Consider the following 26,340-nt stretch of genomic DNA (forward strand, 5'->3'; position numbering starts at 1 on the left):
ACTCCCACCACAACAAAATTCATGGGGCATGCTAAAAATTTCGTTGTCAAGAAATCCGAAAAAAAAAAAAAGGAACAAAAAATGACTCTGGAAACCACACTATTTCATTTCCAAAAATCTGTTAGCTTTTTCTGCTTTGGTTTCATCGCCAGCAGCGGCGTCACACGAGTTTCGCACTTTGCTAACAGAGCCATGGCAACATCATCATCGTGAGTGCCAAGGAATTGCCGGATCACGTCGAAGGCATCCATTACCTGGCACTTGGTCGCTGAGGCAGTTTTATCCTGGATGGAGTCATCATCATCGGACGGTTCTTCTACTTCACGGACACTTTAGTTTAGTTCCTCATAAACAGCCACCTCCGCGTCAACGGCAAGGAAGTCTTCCAGCTGTATGTCAGCAGAGATGCTCCCGGTCTCTTGAAGCGAACTCCATGTCGCATCAATCTCTGGGGTCGATGACGACGATATGCTGTCTTCTGGGGCTGCAATAATGCTGGTCGCCGCGCCAAGAAAAAAAATCCGGCGTGCTTGAAGCAGTTGCTGATTGTGCTCGGTGTGACAATCCATGAAGCAGCCATCATTTGCAGTGCCATGAAGAGGTCCACTTTCGTTTCTCTTCCCGTCTGAGTATTCAGGAGAAGCCGCTGGATAAGTCGCTCAAGGTAGGCACTTTACACTTCGTATAATTCCCTGATCGAGCGGTTGAATTACTGAAGGACAGTTGGGCGGGAAGTAGCGCAACTGCACACTTGTCAGCTTCATGTCAATGCGATGGGCCGAACAATTGTCTACGAGCAAACACACCTTTCCGTTTTGTCTGCTCATATCACTGTCAAGTGCACTCACCCAGTCTGCAAAGACGGCACGAGTCATCCATGCACAAGCGTTCGCAACATACTTTACAGGAAGGCTTCAATTTCCTTTAAGGGGAGATGCGCGTCGAAAAAGTGAGTTTTCCGAGTAATTTTTCAGTTTTGAGTTTTTGCCTGTAAAATTATCTTTGAACATTTAGCTACAACTTTCTAAAAGATCAAGGCAAAATTCGATCGTGAAGTTAGTAAAAAGTCCATTTTATTCAACCACGGTGGCTCGAGAAAGTGCTATTTTCCGCGCAAATCGTCAATTTTCGTGCGCCTATACCTCGAGAACGCCGCGTCGCCCGCCATTGCCGTTTGCTGGGAGAGGTTGAGTAAGCCTTTCTCTTGTAGATAGCCTCTCTCGCAGTTTCATATCTCGGCTGCAAATAATAAAAAAAAAAAAACGTTTTCCGCGCACGCTTCGAGCATCCCTACTGGATCTTTTAAATCACGTGGTGCTCTAGAGAGGCCGCCATTGGCCTGGACTGATACGACGCTGTGGCGAAGCCTACCTCCTGCTTTCGTTTTGTGCAGCGTCTGGATCGCGCTAGATCGTGCTCTGCTAGTTCTTTTCAGCGGCCTTTTAGCATTTGTTGAGTTCGCGATGAACGACACGCAAAAGCGCAACTTCCGAGCTTGAAAGCCTCGGTCGAAGAACACGTACCGAGGATGCCGTCGCGGACCTCACCGGAAAACTGCAGCGGGAGACGCAAGCTAGTCCTAACCAGGCCAACGTGCACTCGGACGAGATCGATACCGCGGTGAACTTTGCGAGTGCCTCGGAGGTGAAGATTGGACTCTTCAAGGAAGATAGGGCAGCATGCGGTCATCGATATTCTACGAGTGCTGCGATATGCGAGATTAGCACGCTTACGGTGCTGGTAAGCGGTGCTGCTTGCCCTACGTGCCACACCTGTACCCTTGCGGTACGCGAACCGGTGGAAAAGCGAAAGGGGCTTTCGGCTTTTCTTGAGCTGCACTGTGAAAGTAGTGAGTGCCCAGCATCAGTGCTTTCTGCTGTGCACACCTTGAGCCGCGTTGTGCCCGGTGGAGTTGCAGATAGCACCAGTGGAAATCGGGACTATCGGAGTGGAAGCTCTCGCGACAGCTTTGCCGTCAACGTGAAGGTGGTGGTGGCTGCGCGCGCGATTGGCATCGGACACGAACAGCTGTCGCGATTTTGTGCAATTCTTGACCTGCCGAACCCATTACACCACAAGAACTTTGCTGCGATCGGCAAGAAAGTTCATGGTGCGGCCATAAAAGCAGTGGCAAGAAGTTTCATGTGCTTTTGTTGTGTTTATGAAAAAATACAGATGTTTGAAACTTTCAAATGCAATTTTCTCCATTCGTAGTTTTCAGCATTTTTTACATTTTGTGCAACAAGTTTTGAGTACTTTCAGTAGTCAGATTTGGATGAAATTTCGCACACACCCTCTTCAAAGTGTGTAGAATGTTGTTATCTACCTGGTTATAAAAAATCTCTTGAACTTTCTTTGATAAAAATTCAGAATGTTGACACATGGTGCCCCAAATATACACATAGGTGTTCCTGAATTTTTTTTACAATTATAGGATAAAATGAATAAATTTGAAGTAGCTTTCGACATATTATATTACCAAAATAACAGAATGAGCTATTGCAAGCTGGTCTAAACATGCATTTCATTATCAAAAAAGTGTGCACAAAAGGCCCTATATTGTGCTTTTGCAGACACTTCTACACAAAAACTAATAAAGATATGTAGAAAGTAAAAACTTATTTGGAATCAGCATTAAATACTCTATAAATGGCCAATGTTTCATAACCTTAGAAAAAGTGTTTTCGGGGAGCATCTCTCCTTAAAGCATCGCGGTTTTTCATTCTTCCCGATTACTAATGGAGGGCGCTTATCCGACCCGTCCAGGTTAGTGCATAGCAACGAAGTAATTCTTTTTTTACTATATTTTCCTCCGTGGCAATGTTGCCTTTTAAAGTCGAGAGTCTTCGCTGGGAGCATCTCGTAGAAGAGGGCAGTCTCGTCGGCACTGTATATATCGGATGGAGTGTACCGACTCATGATGTCAGGAAAGTAATTTGCAGCCCATGCTGAGGCACCTTCCTTGTCTGCTGAAGCAGATTCGCCGCACAAAACCTTTCCGACGACATTGTGCCTAGCTTTAAAACGATTTAGCCATCCTGTACTGGCCTTGAAATCGTCTAGGCCTAGTAAGCAGGCATATTTAAGGGCCTTCTGCTGCACCATATGCCCACTGAGCGGGATATTTTTCGATCGCGTGTTTACAAACCACGTGTTGACAGCCTTGTCCAGCTCGTCATACGTCGGCTGCGTCACTTTATGTTTGGCCGATGTTCCCGACGCAAGTGCCTTGCTTGCGCTGTCCTTGTTTTTCAAAATCGTGGACAGCGAACTCGGGGCGATGCCGAAGTCCGCAGCAATGAGTGCCTTCTTCCGTCCGCTGTCCGCTTGGGCGATGATAGCTGCCTTATCTTCAAGCGAAAGAAACTTTCGTTTTTTAGTTGGCGGCGATTTCGGCATTGTAGCGACTGGCAGAAACGGCGAGGTCGTGGTCGATAATCCTCATGAATGACACACGAGAAAATGGCGATGCAATGCCGGCGACGCGATGTGAAAGCAGGGGAGGGAGAGCTGGTGACAGTGGATTTCGTTGGATTTGTCTTCAGCCGTCTTCAACCGACTGCGCCGAAGATGAGCTAAACTGTACAGCCCCAAAATTTTTAAAATGGACGGCTCACTGAATGGCGAACGCTTACGAAAAATTCGTTGAAGTGAACGCGTACTCACAAATAATTCGCTTTGGAGAGAATTTTTAAACATTACTTCCTATGGGGACTTCGCGGGGAATGGAAAATACTTCGCTGTGGCGAAAATTTCGTTAAAGTGGCGTTCGTTGTGCCGGGAGTCAATTGTAGTAGACTTTCGTGGCAAACGAATTTCAAACTCTGCTTCCACACAAGGCATGCTAAAGAACCTGGTGTTGCTATTTGGTTACCATGTTTCGAACCAAAAATAGGACACACTACAGTAGAGCCTCGGTGATACGAAACTCACGGGTCGCAAAAATATTCGTATCATCCAAGCGAAAGAAAATAAGTATGCAGAAGCATGAGAAAGGCAGTCACACAGATCTGCTCATGTCCGAGAAGGTTTATTATTGCCACGTGGTCACAGCTCGCCACTCGCGGCTCACATTGGCAAAGTGCGGGCCGAGAAGCGCTAGACTGCTCGCGATGCTTACAGTGCAACTAGCGGTCGTGAGGTCGACAATGTGCGGCCCGTGCACGCTGCCGACTACTACTTACGGCCGTGCCACGCTGCAAACTTTTCGCGGTATTGAAAACAATCGCAAAGCTGGCGATGTGCAGTCCACCCGCTTCCGTATACATCTCCTGGTGAACGCAACAGGACAGAAGATGGTGACATGCGGACCGCACGGCGCCGAAAACTGCTCGCAGATCACGATCACGGAGCCAAAGCTGCGTGGTCCTTGCGCGCCTGCCCACCGCCACCAGCTGCTGCGGTTGCGACGACTGTGGTTTGTGGGCCACGCGCTGCTGAAAGCTCTTCGCGGCATGAGCACGACAGACAATCGCAACATCAACGAGGTGCGGACCACGTGTCACCGCAAATTGCTCGTGCTGCGTACATACAACGCAGCTGGCGATCGCAGAGTCAACAATGTGCAGGCTGTGCACAGTGCTCAAGGATGCGGTCACATTTCGCGCGTTCGCATTGTCCATAGTGGCCTGGAAGAGTGTTCTGAACATCCGAAATTTTACACATTTTCACAATGCACTCCGGCCAGGGTATTCCCCCAATTCGCATCATCCCGAAATTCGTATCACTGAGATCTTATGGCCAATTCGAGTGGGAGAGCAGGTGCACTTGAGAGCACTTCAAAAGTGCTCCCAGACAAGAGGGCGCTCTCCAGTGGGAGACCAGGAGTAGAATCACTGGCTTCCAATGGTAAAGGAGGCGGGCTTTTCCTCCGCTGAGAGTAGCCAAGTGCACTCTCGGCTGCTCTCGTCTAAAGCAAGTATAGAGGAAGTCACATGGCACAAAGCGTCATATCCGCGCCATCTTTTTTTTTGTCTCTTGAGTCGGCGACACTCAAAATGGTGGCTGCAAAACGTCAGCGCTTGGTGAGCTCTTTGGAATCAAGCGAATTTGTGCCAGGAGCGGAAAGCAGTGCTCAGGTGCTGTATGCATGTTTCAAAGTCGCTGCTGGCGTTGAAAGGGCCAATGGAGGCAGATCGCAGCGCTGCGAGAACGAAGGCATACAGAACAAGTGGTTCTTCACGGAGCATTGGCCTCTCCTCGGTTTGAAACTGCCGCCACTGCAGGCAGGCGGAGAATGCTGGGAGAGAAGTGCGGTCACGTGGTCATGACGCGTTGCTCTTGACAAGCAGTGTTCCCGCGGGAGGACAGTTACACCCTCGCTCGGCGTGCTCCTGTACTGCTCTGCAATGCTCGGCGCCTCTGCTTTCGTCCCCCAACCGAACGCTCCATTACTGTAGTATGGTCACCTGTTATCATACAGCTCAGTTCATGTGAGCCACGAACATGAGTTTAGCCTTGCAGTTGCAGGCATGGACAACTCGTGATTTATATTTCCTAATCTATTTGTTATTTTGCCACATACCTGTATGCTGTACTCCGTCTCCGTGCCACTGTCGTATGATGGGGACGGTGGTATGTGAAGAGCAACGGGCAACGTTTGCGCCGTGCTCGCGCCACTTGTTGTCGAGTCCGGTTCCAGGCGCGGACGCTTGGCTTCAACGGCGGCGCCGTTTCCACAGGCACCCGATTGGGGTTCCCGCTTTAACGCTCCTACAAGCCCAACCGCAAACCCCAAAGGGGAAGGACAAAGAGAGGGAGAAGGGAACAAAAAGTGTCAGGACAACGAATGTAAGGCACTTCACAGCATCTCGTTTAGCGTGCAAAAACGGGGAAAGGAATAAACCACAGTCGCTCGCACATTCACGACCATGCAGCAAAGGTCTCTCAACAGCCCACTCATCACAAACAGGCGTGCGTTGGTCGTAGCGAAAACAGCATGGCAAACAGCAATTTAAATTTGTACCAAGATGCCTGCAATCTTTCCATATTTTTATTTTCGAAGCACTTCAACTCCTTATGCAGGTAACGACCAACGCACGCCTCGCACGCATTCAACCGCAGACGCTTTCCATCAGTTAGGGGGCAATCGCATTCCTCACAACAGCTCACAATATTGTGCCCTGAATGTTAATAAAAAAAAAAATAAAAGGTCAACAGTTCAAGCGGTTAGTTTAGAAAAATGCTTAAGACTTATGCGTTGTAGGTGCAAAGTGCTCGATATCTGTGCAATAATAGGCAATTGCAACAGCGGTGTCAATTCGGTCACGTTTTGGGTGCATCGGGCAGCAAAACCGACATCTCTTGGTAGTGCGGGACAGGGAGGTCGGGTTGGGGGAGGGGCAAAGGTGCAACTCCGTTAGTAATAAAGTGCAATAGACAAAAGAAATGTTTAAATTTAGTGCACGAACATTACCATAAAATATCATAATACTGATTATTACTGATCACAAGGTAGTAATGAGTGGCAAATGTTATGGTGAAGAAGTGACCATGGCCAAAGCTCTCAGGATTCGTTCTTCGCAAGGTTATTCACCATTTAAAGGCTTGCCAGGTAAAGCCAAGCATGACTACAGCAATGTGAATAGGTAACAGAATTTCCAGCATGGATACTAAACACTCCATGAACACAATATGATCGCAAACTTAACTCGCATCATAAAGGCAAATTTGGGGCAAGGGGAAGGGATGATGCTTAGGTGGGGGATTCAAGTTCTGCTGCCTTCTGCACCCAACTGACACAGTCTAACGATGCAGTGCTTGAGAGGAAACACTCTTTTCCCAACCCATTGTTAACGTGAACTGCCAGATTGTGGGCAGAAAAAAAAGAAGAAAAAAAGAAGGGGATCTCGCCCTAAATCAACTCCACCCAGAGGATAAATTTGGAAATTAAAGGAAAGGAGCGTTTCCTTGACGGGGCCCGACAGACGCATCTTTGCAGGCAACAATACCAAAGCAGTCACAAGACTACAATTGTTAGGCACACCCACGGTACACTCAACGACCTGGTCTGAGACGGAGTGGCAAACCCTTGAAGGCCACTGGTAAGAAGCTCTCTGTTCAACAGCAGAGCAATGCAGCGTTTTTTCGTCTTTTTCCCCAAGCAGCTTTTGCGCTAGCCCAGGGCAACATTACGCATTTGACGCCTGCATAGACAAGTCGGCAGCTCGCACTTGATTTTTGAACGATTCTAGCCAATCCGAGGTGCACGCACATCGCCGGAGAATCGTGGCTGGGTGCTTCTTCGCACTGCTGCCCAGACAGAGACAGTTGGGAAATTTCAACATTGCAGGTATGGTCTCCAACCACGGTGACCAGGTCGTTGATGACCATGATGAACAAATGGCTTTGTTCACTGCCAGCTTGGCACGTGGCCTGTGGGGCTCTCAAAACACTCGGTGGCAATAATCGCAGACTTGGTACGGCAACAAAGCCAACTGCCCTGTTGAAACTACCAGAAGAAAGAATGCCAGAAGCTTAGAAGTGATACGAACTGCACCATCGAGTGAGCCCCAGATGAGAGCATACCGTGACATAAAAGAAGACGAAAGACTGGAAGCAAACACAAATCGAACGCTGACTTAACACCAACCCTAACAAGTTCTCGAGGGAATGACTGCAGCATGAAACAAATGAATCCTGCGAGAATGAGCCTAACCAATGACGAGAGAACTGAAACCACCACTGCCATGACAATGAATTGCCAGACAAGGCAACTGAAGGAGAAAAATAGTAAACAAACAAAACAAATGAAAGCACTATGCTTCTTTGCAGTGAACACCCATCCTATTAGGAGGCTTGTTTATTTTTTTTTCACATATTCCCTCAACCACGACTGCCAAAGGGATCACCGGTACATGTTTCATCTTAACATGGCCCTGCCGGGGTGGCGCAGTGGTTACGATGCTAGACTACTGTTCCCAAGGATGCGGGATCGAATTCTGGCCTTGGCGGCTGCTTTTCGGTGGAGGCGAAAAGGCAGGCGCCTGTGTGCTGCATGATGCGAGTGCACATTAAAGAACCCCAGGTGGTTGAAATTTCCAGTCCTCCATTACGGCGTCTCTCATAGCCTGAGTCACTTTGGTACGTCAAACCCCACAAACCTCCTCTTAATGTGATGAGTACTGGTCTTCGTAGAGCAATAAGGTCCTGAACATAGGATGTGATGTATGGCACTTGGCTTGCTCATCATATTAGAAGTGCCTTTAGTCCGGATACTCCAACAGTCCGTTACACACATCTTCGCTTTGATCTGGACTTGCGACATATCATTAACAGATGTTTCTTCACAAAACCCTCAACTTGGGCAAGGCTAAAGTGCTCAACAAGATGCTAAGGATGCCAACTGCAAATAAAAGAGCACAGTGCACCGAACAAAGCACATCATAATTGTGCTTGAGAAAAAAAAAAAAGACTGCACGCTCTAGGAAATGTGAAATCCGACTTGAAGAAACAAGAAGTGGCCGTTGCCCGAGTTGAAACATTCCTTCTCAGCATGGCCCACCAAGGGACCAGTGGTTATCCGATGGCTGACAGGGGACGAACGATAACTGGCTACTAAGCCTAACCAGCATTGAACAGGCTCCTCTGCTCCTACTTCGATGCAATATCATCAAGGACCTAACCCTCCAATGTGCACAAGAATATTGTGTCGTTTGATGTTACATAACTCCCGTACAAATAACAAAAGCTAGTGGTCACATTCAAGAATTAGGATCACCAGATAAAAAAAAAAAAATACATTGTCCACAGATATAGAAATACTTCAGGGGGTTTACTAATTTCTGCATCCTCTGAAGAGGAAATTCCGTATATGAAGAGAGCATTGCAACTTTTTTTTTTTTTTTTTGCTCGGTGGCTGGGCTTACAATCATGACGATGAACCGCAACACTACAAGGTGCAACCAATCAGTGGGAGGGGATAAGCACCAGCTCCGAGAGCCCCACGACCACGAACCTCACGCTGGAAAAACGACAGAAAAAGTAGTGCGTCTGTCTCCCGCCCCACAAAGCAAACGGCGCGGCGAGCCCTTTCTCAGCCGCGCGTCGCATCTCAAGCACCGCACAATGAATGACAAAGCATTGCTAAAGCTACGGGGAAAAAAAAATTGTGGAGTTCACCGCTTATAGTTACCTGATGATACTACATGCTGCGTTGGCACAGCACGCATTTGTTTGACTAGAAGACCGCTAAAGAAGGAAAAAAAACAAGAGAAGGGAGAAACGTGACATCTTTCACTTCCTCCTCCGTTTTGCTCCCAAGTCCTCGAAGTTCTCACTCCCAGTCTTCCCATCATCATCATCATCCTTCCAAACTGATGCGTCTCTCTCTCCCCGCTTATAAAAGCTGCAGTGTCACAGACGAAGAGCAGACGACGGCGTCAATCCTTTCCCACAGAAGAAGAAGAAGAAGACATGTTGCCAACACAAGGATGTCTTCATTTGCCTTCCCTCACACACACCACAAATTCAAAGAAGGCCAAATCCAGTTCTTCTTTCTCAAAGGTACTGCATTTTTTTTAAAAAGACAGTAAATTTAAAAATCTAAAGCTCCACAGAAGTTGAAGTTTTGCACTGAAGATGCAGACGACGGGCAGCAGAGCAGGGTCGTCTGCTGAGTTTACGTTTCAATATGTCATTTTTCCCCGTCGTCCCTGAGGAAAAAAGCACAGAAGAAAAAAAAGATACGACGAGTGCACACAAGAAGTATCTGTGCTAACAAAACAAAACTCTAGTTTCCTTTTTTTCTTTTTGTGTTTCAAGTCTCAAAAACATGCGTGCCACATGAGAGGTGCCAAGATATCTTAAGTATTAGCTAAAACTTTGTGGCAAGCAATCCAGTGCTTACACTAAGCAAAACATTACCCCTTCGCTACCAACAATGTTCAGCTCGTACCATTTTCAACTTAACGCTCACAAAAGACAGCTCCAGGATGCAAAAGGCTGCCATCACTGAAACTCTGCAAGTTTCTCAAAAGAACGTAGCTCACTCTCTTAAGGGTGGGTGTCTTCCCACGCTATATGTCTCTGCTTATGAGTTTATTCCTGTTATCTGGCTTATCTTGCACCTCTCAGGTCGCACGCTGTACCACAAGAGCGCTAACATCAAGTAAGCATTCCGATTCATCGAAGTTACAAGTACAGGAAGAAGAAAAGTAAGGAACGAAAAAAAAGTTGGCGAGCATTATAACCAATACAAACCTTTCGGTGGTTCTGGAAAGGTAAGAGAAAGCGCTTGCCAACTTAAAACCATTCAGCTTGCTTGCCACAAATGAACTCGCTTCAACTTTGCAACGCTCCTGTATTGCCGACCTATTGACAAACTCGTTTAGACCAAATTGAGACCCGGGATATTACAGTAGCGAGGGTTCTCACACCACAGAGTCCTCACAAGCTGTAACGTTAACTATTACGAAGAAATTCCATGACCAGCGCTACCTCACCAGTGGCCTCCACTGTGGTCTAGCCCCTGGGCACTGTTGTGAACCACAGCACAGTTAGTGCTGAGTAATGATGCTTCAAGTGGACAATGCATCTAATTTGCTGCCCTGAAATATTACTAGTACTAATAATACAAATGATTTTACTGCCAAACAAACTGAAAAAAAAAAAAAAAAACACCAAACACAATGTCAAATGAATAAAACTTTCTCCCTCTAAAAGTGAAAACTTGCGCTTTGGATAAGTCATAGCCCTAATTCAAAGCTCTGGCTGCCTTAGTGAGCTTCTAACAAGGCATCATGAAAGCCTCTTCATAAAATAATAATAATAATAATAATAATAATAATAATAATAATAATAATAATAATAATAATAATAATAATAATAATTTCAACCGTCAGGGGCGCACGGGAAAAAAAATCTGCAGCTTGACTCGTTCTTGTCCCCTCATAAAAAGTGCCTTCACAAAGTAATGAAATTACTGTCCGTGAGAGCCAGGTCCATATGCTTTTGAAGATGTGCACGTTCCACTCAGTGTTGACTAATACTTTTTATGTTACTTTTTAAAGCTGAACACAGCTCTCTCATATTTTTTTCTTCACCGAGTTACCAGTAGTGACATGGAGTAGCCAGAACAGTCGCGACTATATAACTCCTCTACATGAATGCGAGTGTGTGCAGTAGGTGGCGGAGAGTACACTTTTTTTGTGCACAAATCTATGTGCAGACCTGGGATTGCTGGTACTGCTCAGCAAATAAGCTTTAATCTGAACAGCTTGACAACTCAATCCAGCTGGTTTGGTTCGATAGAGGAAGACCTAAGCATGCCTACAGCAAGCCGGTGAATGTGGCAAACAAGCACGGTTACAAAAAAGTAAAAAAGGAACGGAGGAGAAGAAGAAGAAGAAGAAAAAAAAAAGAGCCAGGTTTGCTCAGTTTTGCATAGATGCAGCTGTGCTGTGCTGTGCGCTCACCTGGCCTGCTCACCAATCTTTTTTTTTTGTTTGTTTTGCCACCAGGGTTTCAATGAGGCCTCGACTTTGCAACTCCAGCAAAATTATAGCGATGGTCTCAGATCCTGTTGGTTTTTATTGCTGCATTTTTTTCCAAATTCAGTTTTCGTTTTAGCACATTTCTTCTGATGACACGCGCTAGTGGTGTCAATGCAGAAATTACCGCACGTCCGTAAGCCCACATTCTCTCAACCCTTTAAACGACAACCCCGAGCTATATTAGTCATGGCAGATCATACCAAAATCGCTAATGACGAGTTAGACTCGACCGGCCTGATATTGTGGTGCTGCCATCTCGAAAGACGAGTTACAATCGTCAATTGCATTGGTTGTGATTTTGAACACTAGAGGCAGTTAGTCGACCATAAAAAACGCATTTTGCGTCTTTGGCGCCTAATTGAAGGCTCAAAAGAGGCATTTCACAATGTGCATGCACTGTGGGAAAGCCACCCTCGTGAACAGTATTTTTTTTTTAACTTTTGGTGTTAATTTTAACCACAACCCATCGAAGCAATATTTTTTTCAGAAGCGTAATTACATGGAGAAAATTATGGTCACTCAAAAAAATTGGCGATTTCGGTAAGTTTTCACAAGAACATCATTCTTGTGAATTTACCACTTCAACTAGCACCAACGAACTAGCCCCATTGCTGCTTTGCTTGTGAATTTAGTTTGGCTTTAGAAAAATTTAACTCACCCTGATACCGCACTGTGATGTGGCGCACTGCACCCTTAGGAAAGGGGCTGGATTTTCACCTTTCACAGTTGCCGCGAATGCTACAACGAAGTTTAACCGATTTTTTTTCTAGCTATAATGAATGATCACGGTTACTAGCATAGCCAAAGTAATAGAACTCCTCAAAGAAACTTCCTTAAAATGAAGAGTTTTGTAATGCACAAATTAATTATACCTGGAACTTCTACTCTGTAAGGAAAGACACATCTATGAGAAAGTTTTTGCATATCTGAGTTTAGGTGGTCAGGAGAAAACACAGCAGCAGCAGCAGCAGCAATCGGAAAAGGAAAAGTAATGGTCGAAAACACAAAATGCATTATTGCAAGAGCAATGCCACACCTTACTGGCCATGTACCAAACACAATTCCTGCTATTATTACATTAATAAAATGCAGTAGCTAAGATATTGTAATATATAGTGAGCAATGCAAGGTTCTATCATCGATATTCAGGCACGTCTTAGTTAAGGTGTCAGTTTAACTAGAACTATGCTGCTGAAGAACGAACAAAGTTACATGATTTCGTGATTTATAGTTGGCACAAACAAAACCAGTTTATCCAAGTTCCGTGAATTACATTGTTGTTTTCATTCACTGTTCAATAGGGACACTTCCAGATTAGTTTTTTATTTTTTTTTTTGCAGTTAAGTACTCTATTTACTACCCACTTACTAGAGTAGACTATCTTTAAGACTAACTCCAAGGCAGCATGAGAACTGTGTGTATTACAACATCACCTCATCAGGAGTGCTTCCACAGATGACATGTGAGCATGAAGAGTGTGTCACCTCATACTGAGAACGAATTAACAAAATGGCCCTGCAGAAAAAATTACTCGCAATTTAAGCATTTACCTTACTACTGATGGGATTACACTATGTTTGCCCCGAAAGGCACCATGCAATCTCGACTGTTATCCAGTCTGTTAGTTCCTTTAGTGTCTGTCATGAAAATCGGGTGGCAAAAGTAGACAACTTGTTCGGCTTTCCAAGAATTGCTCGAGTGCCGATACTGGTAAAAAAACTGCAGTAAGGTATCCATCCTCTATCGCGTCAGCGCAAACCTACCACCTCCCAATGCACCAGTGACACACGCATGTCTCGAAACAACTGCCCGGTACTTTTCAGAATGCTGAACTTGCGAGCTATTTCTACAGTGTGACCACGGTTGGCGCGAGCTTTGGTCTATAAGTCAGCCTCCTCATGAAGCTCGAGCTGCTTTCTCCGAGTGGTTAACCGACTGGCCATAATCTCAACGTGGTGTACGCACAGCGTTTGCATGAGGAGGTCACCATGAGGTGACAAGGCGTGGTTGGAGGTCGCAACAATGTCACGGCGACGCGAAGTGTTACCCACTAGAAGACTGTTTCCTTTCAGCACCTGTTCTCATCAACCTTCTGCGCTAAGCTTTCGCAATGTCTCAAGATGCGACGTTTTTGATGCACGCCACTAAAAACTGCATCAACGCATCCAGCGTCTTAGCATCTGCTATATAATGAAACTTAGAAAGCAAAAAAACTTAGAAAGGAGGCTTTGTCTTGCCCAGAGGTACCTACTGAGGAATTACTGCATTGAATATCACTATGCCAACACATTTTGCATATTCTCTAGGCCTGGCATAAAGGACCCAATGTGACCCCTATGACATACTTTCGTAGCTTGAGAACCAGCCTGCACAGCACTGCAAAACCTCCTACTAGTTATTCAAATGTTCATGCTATAAGTATGAACAGACAAAAACATTGATGTTCTCAACCTTCTAGGACCATTTTCTCAGAATCATTTTTTTTTTTTGCCTAGTGCAGCTGCTTAGTCCAGCTCTGTTTCAGGAACCGCTCATCAGATTTTCATGAGTCTGCCATACCTAAATGAATTGCTGGGGGCAAGACAAATGCATTTTTTTCTTCGAGATATGTGTCTGGAATTGATAACAACCAATTAAAAGTTGGTTAATGCAGATCTAATTAGTAAACACTAAATTTGGGGCTATGCCAAATCTTTCCACCAAGAAAATTTAGAAAAAGGGCTCTTTCTTGCCTTACAGTAACTACCCAAGAATGCCCATAAAGAATTTCGCAGTGCCAGTACATGTCTGTCCTGAGGAACCTATCTATTTAAACCATTTTGATGTACTCCTCTAACTTGGGATCCAGCGAGTACACCTCGAAGAACCATGGCAATTCTTCAAATGTTAGCCTGCTCTAAAAATTTCAAATATCTCAACAAATAGAGATGCGTTGGTTGCTCAAGGGTAACCTTCCCTGTAAATTACAGCACTATTGACACAGAGCGGTCAGTGTTACTTTACCTTGCAGACTGCTGCCTTACCTTGCACGAAAATTCATGAATTTGTGTTCTATACTTGAAGGACATTTCTACCAGCTCAAGCAGGCAAGAAACGCTCGGTAACAAGAAGATAGTCTGCCAGAAAGAGAGACGAAATGTACACGGCCGACCACACTTCGCGGGAACACATCTCCGCATGGCTGCGAACCTGTGAAGCACCGTTGCGCCTAAACTGGTAGCAAACTGATGCAAACTGGCACACGACATGAAGCACCACCTTGATGCGCCTCTTCCCCTTTGCCACTGTTCAGCGATTCCTTACCAGGCTAGATGCAATGGTGCTCCGCACGAGAATAGCCACACCGAACCGTGTTCCCGCTAAGTGTGACTGACACTGTACTCACGAAAAACTATGGCAATAATAATATTATTAATAAAAAAAAAAGCATTTTGAAAAAAAAAATAAAACTCCTCTTCCAAGTAACTTTCGTTCTGTTAACAACAGCAGCACATTGTTAACTACACAAATAGCAGAAACAGACACACAGCAAAAATAAGGTTATCATGACCGGAAGGGTGTGGCACTACTGTTGCTGCAACACACAGAAAGGCAAAACTAGATAGAAAATGAGAACACTGCTGTGGCATGCTCTCCCCACGTCGTCCCCCAGACAGGGGATCGGCCCACTCACATGACTTCGCTGACTAGAAAACGTTCCACACCCAACACCTTGCCCAGAGGGTCCTGGCCACAGTTGATCTGCGTCGGATGTGCCGGGTCAAACAGCTTCCTTTCCATGATGTAGTCCTTTAGGCAGTCCATTATCTGCACGGTTCAAGGGCACGAAATTAGCTGCGGGTACCATGGAACGCTTCACTCCCCCAACGTCCCAGAGAGCAGGAAGCTAGCACCATGTGGTGCTTTAAATTAAAACTTAGTAGCGACAAATGTAAGCTCAGCGCTACACACTTAGCGAAGCTTCCACTGTTCCCCCCCCCCCCCCCCCCCCCCCCGATTTGCTCAAGACAAGGGTCACAGGTGAACTGTTGCCAAAGCCCAGAGAAGCGGGGCAACTGTGCGAGGGACAAGCTTGTAAGCAATGGAAACCAGTGTGTACACGGCTGCTTTAGGGATCGTAACATGCACTTCTAAATGCGCCGCGACACCAGCTGTCCTTGCTTCTGCTTTCGCGGAATCCTCCTGATGCTGAAGCAGTAGATTCATGCGTCAAACCAAAGTGGCACTTCTGTCAGCGAAATAAACTGGCTGTACTACAAAGCCATGGCTTAATTAAAAACAAAAAAAATGCTTTGAGAGTTATCCTCAGTCGAAAATATCTTTCTGATGTGCAGCGCTCTGGGCACAAACCTTGTCCACGAGAGAAGTTCGGACTGCTCCATCCTCATCGTGCAGTCACCAGTGCTGCTCTTGTAGTAGTGGGGCCTCCGTAGTACGTGGGCTGCAAACGCGCAGAGGTTTTCCCAAATATCCCTTCTCTCTGGCATTTTGCAGCTTCTTTTCCGCAGCTCCAGATTCAAGTTTTCCTCAGTTTCCACTTTTTTTTTTCCCCCGTTTCACTCTTTCTGAAGGCGTTCTTCCAATGTTTGCCTCTCTCGGCCATTTGGTTCGGGGACAAATCCTTCGAGTTTCAGCAGTGCGGTGAACCAGTGCAGACTTCCACTGGTAGCTCACGGCGTAAAACCGAGTGTTGCGTGATTTGTCAACAATGGTTAGTGGGCGCTGCTTCGCAGAAAGCGCAATGCCACAAAAGGCTCGAGACGCAGGAACGAAACAACAGTTTTCCTCTGCAAATTCGTCCACTTCCACCAATCTAAATGGTTCGCCTTGTGCTGTGCGCAACTGTCTTTTCCACTTCCACTTCTTCTATTCCCATTCTCCCATTAATGGCCCTTTCATTTAGCGCACAACCTTCCCAGGAGCAATCTGTGACAAAACACGCCCACAATTTATACAGCCTGAATAGAAAACACCCAATGTGAAGCACAATAACACAAAAACCATGTTGAAACTGGGCTAGTTAGCCCCAGATGACGATTGAAAGTAACGAAACCATTCTCAACCATTTCAGTGCTTCCTTAGCTTGCACTCTTGTCACTGAAATGCCAGCCTGTAACATTGCAGTTTAACTCTCCTGTTAAACGCCGTAGTAGAGGGCTCCAAAAACTTCTACCACCTGGGGTTCTTTAACGTGCACTGACATCACACAGCACATGGGCACCTCGCTGTTCGTCTCCAGTGGCTGGAATTCAATCACATATCCGTGGGCATAGTAGTCAGGTGCCCTAACCACTGCACCACCGCGGCGGGTCCATTTGGCATTTCTGCGGGGCAAGCTGACGATCAATGACCAACTTGATAATGAGGCTTGCATAGCTCCTTCTAAGACGTTATATTTAGGCAGTGTAACGCCACTTTTGTCAAGCGGAAGAGCATTCACTACCAAAAGTACATATCCACAGAAAAGTTAACAAAACTACTTGTCTTTCTTTAGGTCTTCTCCCTATACGAAACATTTTTTTTCTTTGGGTAGCACTGGTTATATTTAGGTAATTTGTTTTTGTCTTTTTACTAGAACTAGTTAGCAGTGTATGAAAGGTCTGAGCTGCATGCATTAGAAGGAATTACATTAGAACCTCGTTGATATGTTACCGGCTCTTTCATATGCTCAAAATTGCGGGCAGTAGAAAAATCTCCCAAAGAGTTGCACTATTTTTCTCCCGGTTATAATGCTTTCCCGGATAACACGATTTCCCGGTTACTGCATTAAACATTTCAACAAACTGTGGTCGTATAATACGTTTTGCGATCAACCAGACGTGTGGTAACGAGCGCCCGCGACATGACTTCATGAGGAGAAGTGTAGTAGCTTGTTTGCAGTACCTTAGGGGCATAGGGGTGAACCATTTGATAACAACTATTTGCTATCATACGAGCGGGCCTGGTTTGGGGGACGCAGCATGAGTAAAAACGCAGCGACTGTAAGCCATCGTGACGGCTTCTTCACGTCACTGGTGTAAGGGGGTGAAGCATCCAGAAACAACCAAAGAAGCGATCATGGCTCCTCGTCTGCTAACTGGATTTGTTGCTAAATGTTTTGTGCGCTTTGGACAATGCAAATATGGACTCCAGCAAGAACTTATAAAGCAGCCGTTCATACTTGGTGTCCATAAATGCTAATCTACACTTTTATGCAGTGAAAACGTCAATTCTAATGCCTTTCAGCCTCAATCAACAGCTAAAGTTTTCAAAATCAAGCAGTTCGGATGACACATTTTCCCCGAAAATACGTCTTTTCTCCCAAATTCTAATAATAGTAATAATAAAAAAAAAGCATCAACAAGGTTTTAATGCAATCCCAGCAAAACAATCCCGACCAGCTTTAGACAGTAGACAACGCAGAGTTTTCCCAAATCTGTGAAGCATGGTTTTCCCGGAGATTAAAACAACACCAAATTCAAAGGCAGTCTGTTGCAAACGGCGAAGTTTTTCCAATGATGTAACGCCATCTAGTGGCAGCTAAAAGAACTTCATGCAGGAGGAAAGACGACAGAGACTAAGCCTCACCTGCTGTAAAGACAAGGGCGCCGATGTAACTCCCATCGTTTTGAGGCACTCCATTAATCCATTATTTGGCATGAAGAGCTGTTCACCAGTGGGGGGGAAGAGACACAGATAAACGAGGTCAGTTTGATCCAGCACAGGGCGCTAAGCGGTAAAGTAAAAAAAGCGCTTCAGTCAGACACCACTCAAAAATGAAGCAGCAAATGCCCCTCGGAGGGCATTGACCTATGATATCGCCGTCACAGGTGACCGGGGACAAGATGGGCGACAGCAACACGATGACTGACAGCAACTCAGAACACCACGTCAATGCCAGTGGTATTAGAACCTCTGCTGAGGGAAGGGCATCTGTCACTCCATTATTAAGTTGTATCCGATTAGAGCATATGAATGCTGGCTTAATCAGCTAACGCCATTTTTAACCTGCCTTGCTTTTAAGACTTTTCGGCAAGCTAGTTGGTGTTTTCAAAGCGTTATGAAGCATACAGCACGATTGAAGAGAACAAAAGGACGAAGAAATAGGAGATTATCTACATTGCTGACAGGCAACTTATGTTTTCGTTCGGTGACACCAGGTGCAAATAGAGCGATGATGCTGAAGGTATTCAGTACACGCAGAGAACAAAAAAGAAAAAGAGAGAGACTTGTGAAGGATAGAAGAAATTTTTATAGAAGCTTTTTTTTTTTCCCCCTTTAGAAGTGGCAGCCCCTTGAGCTACAGCGCAATAAGAAGTTGCTCACGCACAATCTTACCAGCATTCTAATCTTCAGCTCTCTTGACTAACCTTGAAGATTAGGAAGCCGAGACCATTGCACTGATGTGCAAAAAAAAGGCAGTCACTTTTAAAGGCGACAAAATAAGTGCCTTGTTCTCAAAGGCTAGAAAGCTGAGAAATTCGCGACACAGCATTACTTCCATTGCAACACAAGGGGCTGTTACTTACTTCTCACGGGAGCATAATCGCTGCATTATTTTTCCAAGCATTTTTTTTATTCTGCACAATGCATCTGTGTGTTCCGATTACCTTTGCCATTATGCTCTATTTATACAAGGAGGTAATGAAATAAAACGAGTTATTAGTGTATTGTTTCATGCAACTTTGTCCTTTTGTATGTGCCTCTGATCATCTGTAAGCTTCATGTTGCCCGAAAAATTTTATCACTGCTATTCTTGCGAGTTGCTTTATCCAGTACTGTGCATGCCATTGCAACACAAGGGGCTGTTACTTACTTCTCACGGGAGCGTAATCGCTGCATTATTTTTCCAAGCATTTTTTTTATTCTGCACAATGCATCTGTGTGTTCCGATTACCTTTGCCATTATGCTCTATTTATACAAGGAGGTAATGAAATAAAACGAGTTATTAGTGTATTGTTTCATGCAACTTTGTCCTTTTGTATGTGCCTCTGATCATCTGTAAGCTTCATGTTGCCCGAAAAATTTTATCACTGCTATTCTTGCGAGTTGCTTTATCCAGTACTGTGCATGCATTTCATTCCAAGTGAAGGAACAACGAAGGCCACCGCCCCGTAAGCTCACCTTTAACTAGCAAATGTCGTCGTGTGAATATTAGCTCCACGCCACAAAACTAAGCGTCACACTGTGAAGCATGTAATAAGGGCAAAACTTTCCATAAAAAAAAAAATAAATAAAAAATAAATGAGGCAAAAGTTCACATTGCAAAATGGTTCCCGAGAGACTGTGAAAAGAAATAACAATTTCAGAGGGCAACTATGGGGCTTTTTGTTATCTCTGAACTGCACATATTTTGACAAAACTTTCGTTCTGCATTAACCTTTCTGTACCAATCAATCCTATCAAATTATGCAGCAATACGTGATGTGTTCTTAAACCGGTCCTTGGCAGCCCGTTAACTATACTCCCAGCTTGCTAAAGCAAAAAATCCTTATCCCTGGATTCGTCATTTCACATCTTTCATGACTCTAATAGTGAGCACGGTGGCTCCAGCAATGCGTTGCATGAAGCCATCCTCTCAAGTTTTGTTTCGCTAAATTTACGCAATTTTCAAAAACAATACGCTCCAAAAGTGTGGGCTCTAATGCAGTGAGAGAGAGAGAGAGAAAAAAAGAAAATTCGGAGTTGCCCTCTGAAATTCTGGACAGCTACTACTTCATCCAGTTGGGTGCTGCTGGTACTTTTATGCCAATGCTGTGAAAACAAAAGTAAAGAAATAAATGTAAAAGCAACAAGAAACAAGGGTCATTTACTGGAAAAAAAAAAAAAAAACATATAAAGCATTCCCCAATCATAAGCTATGCTTCGCGCAGCGCAAACGCAGGCATGTTGCAATGTGCAGTCGCTGAGCAATGTACAAAAATAAATGCCAATGCGGATGAAACAAAAAGGCATCTGCAGCGATACAAAAACAAAAGTGATGAGATGTGTATGAGCCTGTACCACGCTGAGCGTGTGCATCACTCCGAATTGCGTGCATTGCTCCACTTCTGAACGTCTCAAAACTTTGTGTAATCGTGGCAAGTACACATAAACCAGGCTGCCTAGCACATCAGTCCCTGCTTCTTGCTACATCAGAAATAGAGACCATGCCTGCTGCTAGACAGCCTGCAATCGCAGACTTGCTCACAAAGAAAACCATCAACCTCAGCTTCGTGCCAAAATGCTAATAGGTGGAGACTGACCTGGGTGCGCAAACCAGCTTATCAAGTGTCATAAGGCATGCAAAAATAAAATACGCAAATGACCTCTGTCGAGTTTTCTTTCTTTTTTTTTTTTTTTTACAATTATGGCAAAAACGCCAGCAGTTCCTGCCGAACCAATGTACAGGGCAAGCCTCACCACAAGACTTGGAATGGCGCAGACCAGTTTCTACCATCTAGGGATTTTCCCTCTAAAACTGAGTCGAACACCTCCAGAGATATCAGCAACTAACATGTGGTTGTCATACTTCGGGTTTTTCGATACGACTAGTACTCTACCTCTAGTAGTCCACAAGAACTTCAAGCTAGGAATGTATGATGTAAACCTCTATCGGTACTACTACTCCCTATTCACGCAATTCACGTCTAGTGAAGAACTCTAAGCTGAAATTTTAAACTCGTGGGCAGTGACAAGGCCACTTCACTGATCAGGATTTGCTTCTTTCCAGCATACTAAAAGGCTATGTTAGGATAGACTTCAGGATTGAAGCTACCGATGCCACCAAAAGGAGACCCTTCGAACAATGGCATCAATCGCTTGTCGCAATGCCGTGGTTAATACGACTAAACTGCGGTGAATCCCATCCCAGCTGGAACACCTAACAATATCCCAACAGCAGTTCAAAGGGAATGATCCACAACGTCACAACAATCTCTTGAAGCTATTTGTTCGAGGGCATCCTTCTCAGGGGGCATCTATCACTCCGTTCTGTTGCGTCCGACTATCGTAGATGCTACCTGACCTAAGTCCCAGCCACGCAGTTTCCTCGCGCAAAATGCACGAAACTGCTAGCGTTAGATGACTATTTGCGTGTTTCTACGCCTCAAAAGTGAAGCAACAGTGCGGTGCAGGCAAAACGGAAAGTTTGTGTTAAAAAACAAAAACGAAGGAGAAGAAACAGGTGCAAATGAACGGACGCCGGTCAAAAGCAAACTACACAGGAGATGCATGAACGGCGCAAAAAAAACGGCGGGAAGTAAGCAGAAGGGGTTGGGGCGACGGAAAGTAAGGGGTAGTATAAAAATGAGGAAACGGATGGAGCCAATTGGGAAAATCAGCCGCTTCCTCCGTGTTTTTCTTACCTGATGAGCTGACACACGGCTCATGCTTTATACACCTGCAAGAGTATACACACACACACATACAGGCACCAGGGTATACATAATCATAGCAGGCACCAATCATGGGGCAGAGAGAGCTTTGAACCGCTTGGCCGCACACGGCAGGCCAATGAAAAATGGTGGGAACAACAAAAAGCAAGTCTGCCAACACTGCATTTTTTAACGACCTTGCAGCCTCGTTTGATTCGTATGCAGTTTGCTATTATGGCAGCCCAAGAGGTTTAAAGTTTTTTTTTTTTTGGCCAAAAAGGTTGCAGGAATGCAAATTTGGAAAAAAAAAAAAATGCTACTTACGTTAATTACAGGTGGAAGAAAAATAATGTGACAAATTTCAACCACCATACATAATACTGACGAAATTCAATAGTAAGGAATTTTACAAAAAGCCTTAAAGGAACCCTATTTCAAAATTTTGATTACATAGCACTCAAGCACAGGTCTGAAGAACAAGTAAACCAAGTAATGTCAGGCTGGAAGGAGATACAAGCAATAGGTTAAATTTACATCAGTTACATATACAACACAGTTGCAGCTTTTAGATAGTGTGCAAATTTTATGCTCATCCCCACTAAATTTGCATTCCTGCTAAACGAGGCTGCATTGAATTTCCTCACTCTTGAGTTGCTTAGGTCGCTTTTCATATCTCCGGTTAAGTTTCAGTAACTCAAAGCTTTTTGCTTGTTTTCTCAATTCTTTGACATTCTTTTCCCATACCAAAACCAAATCAAACAAAACATTATTTTTAGTACACGAGGAACCTGAAACGGTTTTTTTTTCTTTCTTTCTTTTTTTTTTTCAAGGGCAGTCTTCAAACACTGATGTAAAGGAGAACATGTGGTTGTTAACTAAAACTAATATTCCCAATACCAGTGTCACAATATAGACTTTAAATCGATCGATCAGTGTGCTGGCTTGGTATGATATTCTTTCATACATAAAGCACAACGCAGAACGGCCAACCCAGTTGTCTACGGAATCTGCATCTAACCCAATTTTGCCACTCCTTTATAGCAAACCGCTGCTTCTCTAACGACATCATCAAAGAGGTGTGGAGACGAAATTGAGCCATGAATGTTCCTCTAAGGCATCGTTACGCTGGCAGAAGTGGCACTGGACAGGAATATGTACAGGGTCATCGACTTCTAGCTGCAACGCGGCAAAGGCTTTCAAATCAGAGTTTCGTCCGACACAGGCGCAGAGGGCCCGGAGAAGGTGTTTCACATGGCCTGCCACTTAGCTTTATTGCGTGCCGAGGTAATACGCAACGGCACTTCGAAAGCAGTGACCGCGTTGCAGCTAGAAGCGGACAACCCTGTACTTAATTGATTTTGATGCTTAACGAGTGCTCAGAGCTGCCGTTTTCACAGAGCAGCTTCACTTGGGAACTACTGGGTTGCACAGCCAGAAGACAACAACTTTTGCTCAATTTAGCGTGTCTTAACGGTCACCCCGTCATTCTTTATCTACCGTACTCAGATTTGATTGCTACTCTCACAGCACACTGGAAAATTTTCTCATCCTTAGCGCCAAATCTCACAGCTAGGCAGGAAAAATAAATGTTTCCATATTTGCAACACACTCAGTGAGTGTGTTCTCAGAAAGAGCACATGACATAAATTGTACAGAGCTTCTGATACGTCCTTCATGTCTCTTTTAGTGTGTATTTTTTTTTTAGAGGACCTCTTCCAATAAATTTTACGGAGACGAACCACACAACAACAGTTTTAACTAAAGCCAACAACCGGATGTGACGCTTCATATGCCTGGACGCATTCTAGGGGTCAACAGTGACAGTATTTTACTAGTGGCCATTGTGACACTGGTATAGCCTGCACCATGTGCGGGAGAATGCCCATCAATACAAGTCTGCCATCATCGAGGAGTGCAAAGTTCCCAATGCCATCACGGTGATGATGGATCTAATATTTGCCATCTTTTCTTCACTGCCTCCTGCAGCGAGCATGATTCAACCCCAATAATGATGCGTCTTCCTTTCTATCAGAGTCCTGCTCCAATTCTACAGCTTCCCCTGCGCTTTCCTTGGTTTCATGACCGCCATGCTCACTGGTTTAACATACTCCTTGCTTCCTTTGGCTCTAAGCCAGTGGCAAAGTTTCGATAAACAGTCTAGTTTTTAGCTTTCACATACTGTGTTCAAGACAGCATTCATTTGCGCCTCCAGTTAATTCCAACCACATATACCACATTTTGGACTGTCTGCCCTTCCCGAACTTAGAGTTGAAGGCATAGTGAAAACCGTTACAGGATCCCTTTGAGAAAAAAAAAAAAAAAAAAAAAAAAAAAAAAAAAAAAAAAACGAAAATTACTTTCTTTTTTTTTTTTGCTCTTTATGGTTTTGGTTCAAGGAACACCTTCCCACACCTTTTCAGGTTCAGCATTGTGCCCAGAAGCTCGTCTGAGCTGGGCAAAGCTCTCGGACCCATGGCAGGCAGTATACCACACCGTCTGGCACAGGGGGTGACAGCCGACCACAGACACTCTAGCAGCCAGTGTGTGGTGGGCAGCAGCAGTGAGTTGCATGGCATACTCTGGCAGTGACCCCGTAAGTCAGCACGATTTTCCCAGGATTTCAATGGCATTGGGACAACAAAGAAGATATGTGTGTGTAACTGCAACTAAGGCAAAGCCTTACCCCTGACTACAAAGGTAAGACCAATAACTAGCAGACATGACTGCTCATTGATCAGTAAACAATTATCCCGCTCATTTCAACATGTTTTCACAGCTGCCAATATAAGAACGAAACACAGTTTTGCTGCCTTTGTACACGGCCAATGAGAATTCTGCCAATGAGCTTGAATACACGATTTGTTGCAGGCTAGAGTTCATGTTTCCTTCAACTGCAAATTTGTGAGTAAAATTTAGCCGCTGAGCCCAGACAAATGTGTACAACAAGTGTTTCCTCGTCGGTAACCTACTCAACCATGTTGTGTTCCTTCTAGCATGCAGACTATTATGTGTGAAAATGCTCCCAGCACCAGCTGCTTCAGTTTGCTAAATTTTTGGGATTTTTCAAAGTACACCAGAGACCAACAGCATATTTTAGCAGACTCATGGGTATTTAGACTTTTTTCTTTATTTTGTATTATGCAGCTGATACTTCTATACTTTTCTATCCCAGGAGCAGCCATGTTTTAAAGCCAGCATTAAATCAATGGAAGTGGTATATATTTTTTTTTTTTAAACTGCACCAGTACCTCTGTGAATAAGAAACCATCAATTTATTGATTGGCAAAAAAAAATAAGGGGGGGGGGGGAAGGGGGCTGCATTAATTTTGCCATTATTTTTTCTTCTTTGCCTGTAAATAACTTAATAACTTTGATTTTGTCCTCGGCATCATTTGGGCCACCACTACCGTTGCTGTATGTATAGGGCCCAGAAGCTTGTCAAGTTTGTTGGATTTTTCTTCTGGCGTCCTTTGCCTTCCTTTCTGGCGAAATAAAGACTTGATTGATTGACTGCTGCTGCACACACACACACACACTGGATGCGTCCCACATTCTCACCATGCAACTTGCTTGTTTTTTTTTTTTTTTCCCATTTTTGCTGAACAATGGAAGCAACCACTTTGGCCGGTTGACAGTGCACACTTGTGGAAAAAAAAAAACAACTGCTTTTTTTTTTTCTCCGAACCAGGCCATGCACAAGGAACCATAGTACTAGTTATTTTTTGGCAAGGTTGCGACCCGGTTACTATAGCATCGATTAGATGAAGCCTTCTGTCAACAGTATGAAGGCTGACCAAGTGGCAACTAGACTCTGCACAGTCATGTTCCTGACACAAACAGCTCCAACACGAAAATAAACTAACTGCCTGCATCATGCCCAACAAAAGAGCTATGATTATAATTAGCAACACTTTTTGTTTTTCTTTGTTACAAGCGGTTTTCATCTGGAAGCTCCTTTAAGACCATGAGGTATTTTCATCTTTAGTGCAAACGTAACAATAGGACTGGTTCCCGCTCACACTGGAGCTGTTTCAACTGATAAGGATTGTAGAAAGCAGTGCAAGCCATCCCCCCTCAACATAGAATTGGAGTACCCAGTATCACTGCACAAGATTTAATACCAGAACTTTAGAACAGCCTTACGATCGTCCTCAATCCACGCTGCATGGTCAGCACACTTTCTTAAATGATTAGAAGATTAGAAGGGAAATTAAGAAACATGGGATGCAGATGAGCTGATTTATTACCGCTGACACTGTCACGAGGACATGAAGCCGTTTGCACAAGCTTCTAGCCAAGCTCTAGTCATAGCAACCTTTCCAAACATGAGGTTTCCAACTACCAACTGCTCACCTATCTCCCTGGAGCCCTGTATACATGGACTCGACAGAGTCGGGTCGAGTAAGCCTGTCAAGTAAAAAACCAGTTGTCGGGTTCATGTATACGCAGTCGGGTCGAGTAAAATAGCCGCGGAGCGGGTCGCGTTAACTTGCTTGCAGGGGGTAGGTTAACT

At 44.7% G+C, this 26,340-nt stretch overlaps 1 protein-coding gene across 3 annotated transcripts in view; it reads right to left on the bottom strand.

Annotated features, from left to right (window-relative positions):
* Positions 1 to 26,340, bottom strand: part of LOC146174035 (E3 ubiquitin-protein ligase Mdm2-like) — a 49,081-nt gene that overhangs the window by 20,329 nt on the left and 2,412 nt on the right. For all 3 annotated transcript variants that reach the window (XM_084583287.1, XM_084583289.1, XM_084583288.1), the window contains 5 exons: positions 21,819 to 21,853; positions 18,060 to 18,137; positions 15,166 to 15,299; positions 9,134 to 9,189; positions 5,525 to 5,712 (listed from right to left, as the gene is read on the bottom strand). In XM_084583287.1, the coding sequence (XP_084439413.1) occupies positions 5,525 to 5,712; positions 9,134 to 9,189; positions 15,166 to 15,299; positions 18,060 to 18,137; positions 21,819 to 21,842 (480 nt within the window). In that variant the 5' untranslated portion in view covers positions 21,843 to 21,853. The remainder of the gene's footprint in view (positions 1 to 5,524; positions 5,713 to 9,133; positions 9,190 to 15,165; positions 15,300 to 18,059; positions 18,138 to 21,818; positions 21,854 to 26,340) is intronic.

The sequence above is a fragment of the Amblyomma maculatum genome, chromosome 11, assembly GCF_055883805.1.
Source record: "Amblyomma maculatum isolate TAMU_Amacu chromosome 11, ASM5588380v1, whole genome shotgun sequence".
NCBI classification, from domain to species: domain Eukaryota; kingdom Metazoa; phylum Arthropoda; class Arachnida; order Ixodida; family Ixodidae; genus Amblyomma; species Amblyomma maculatum.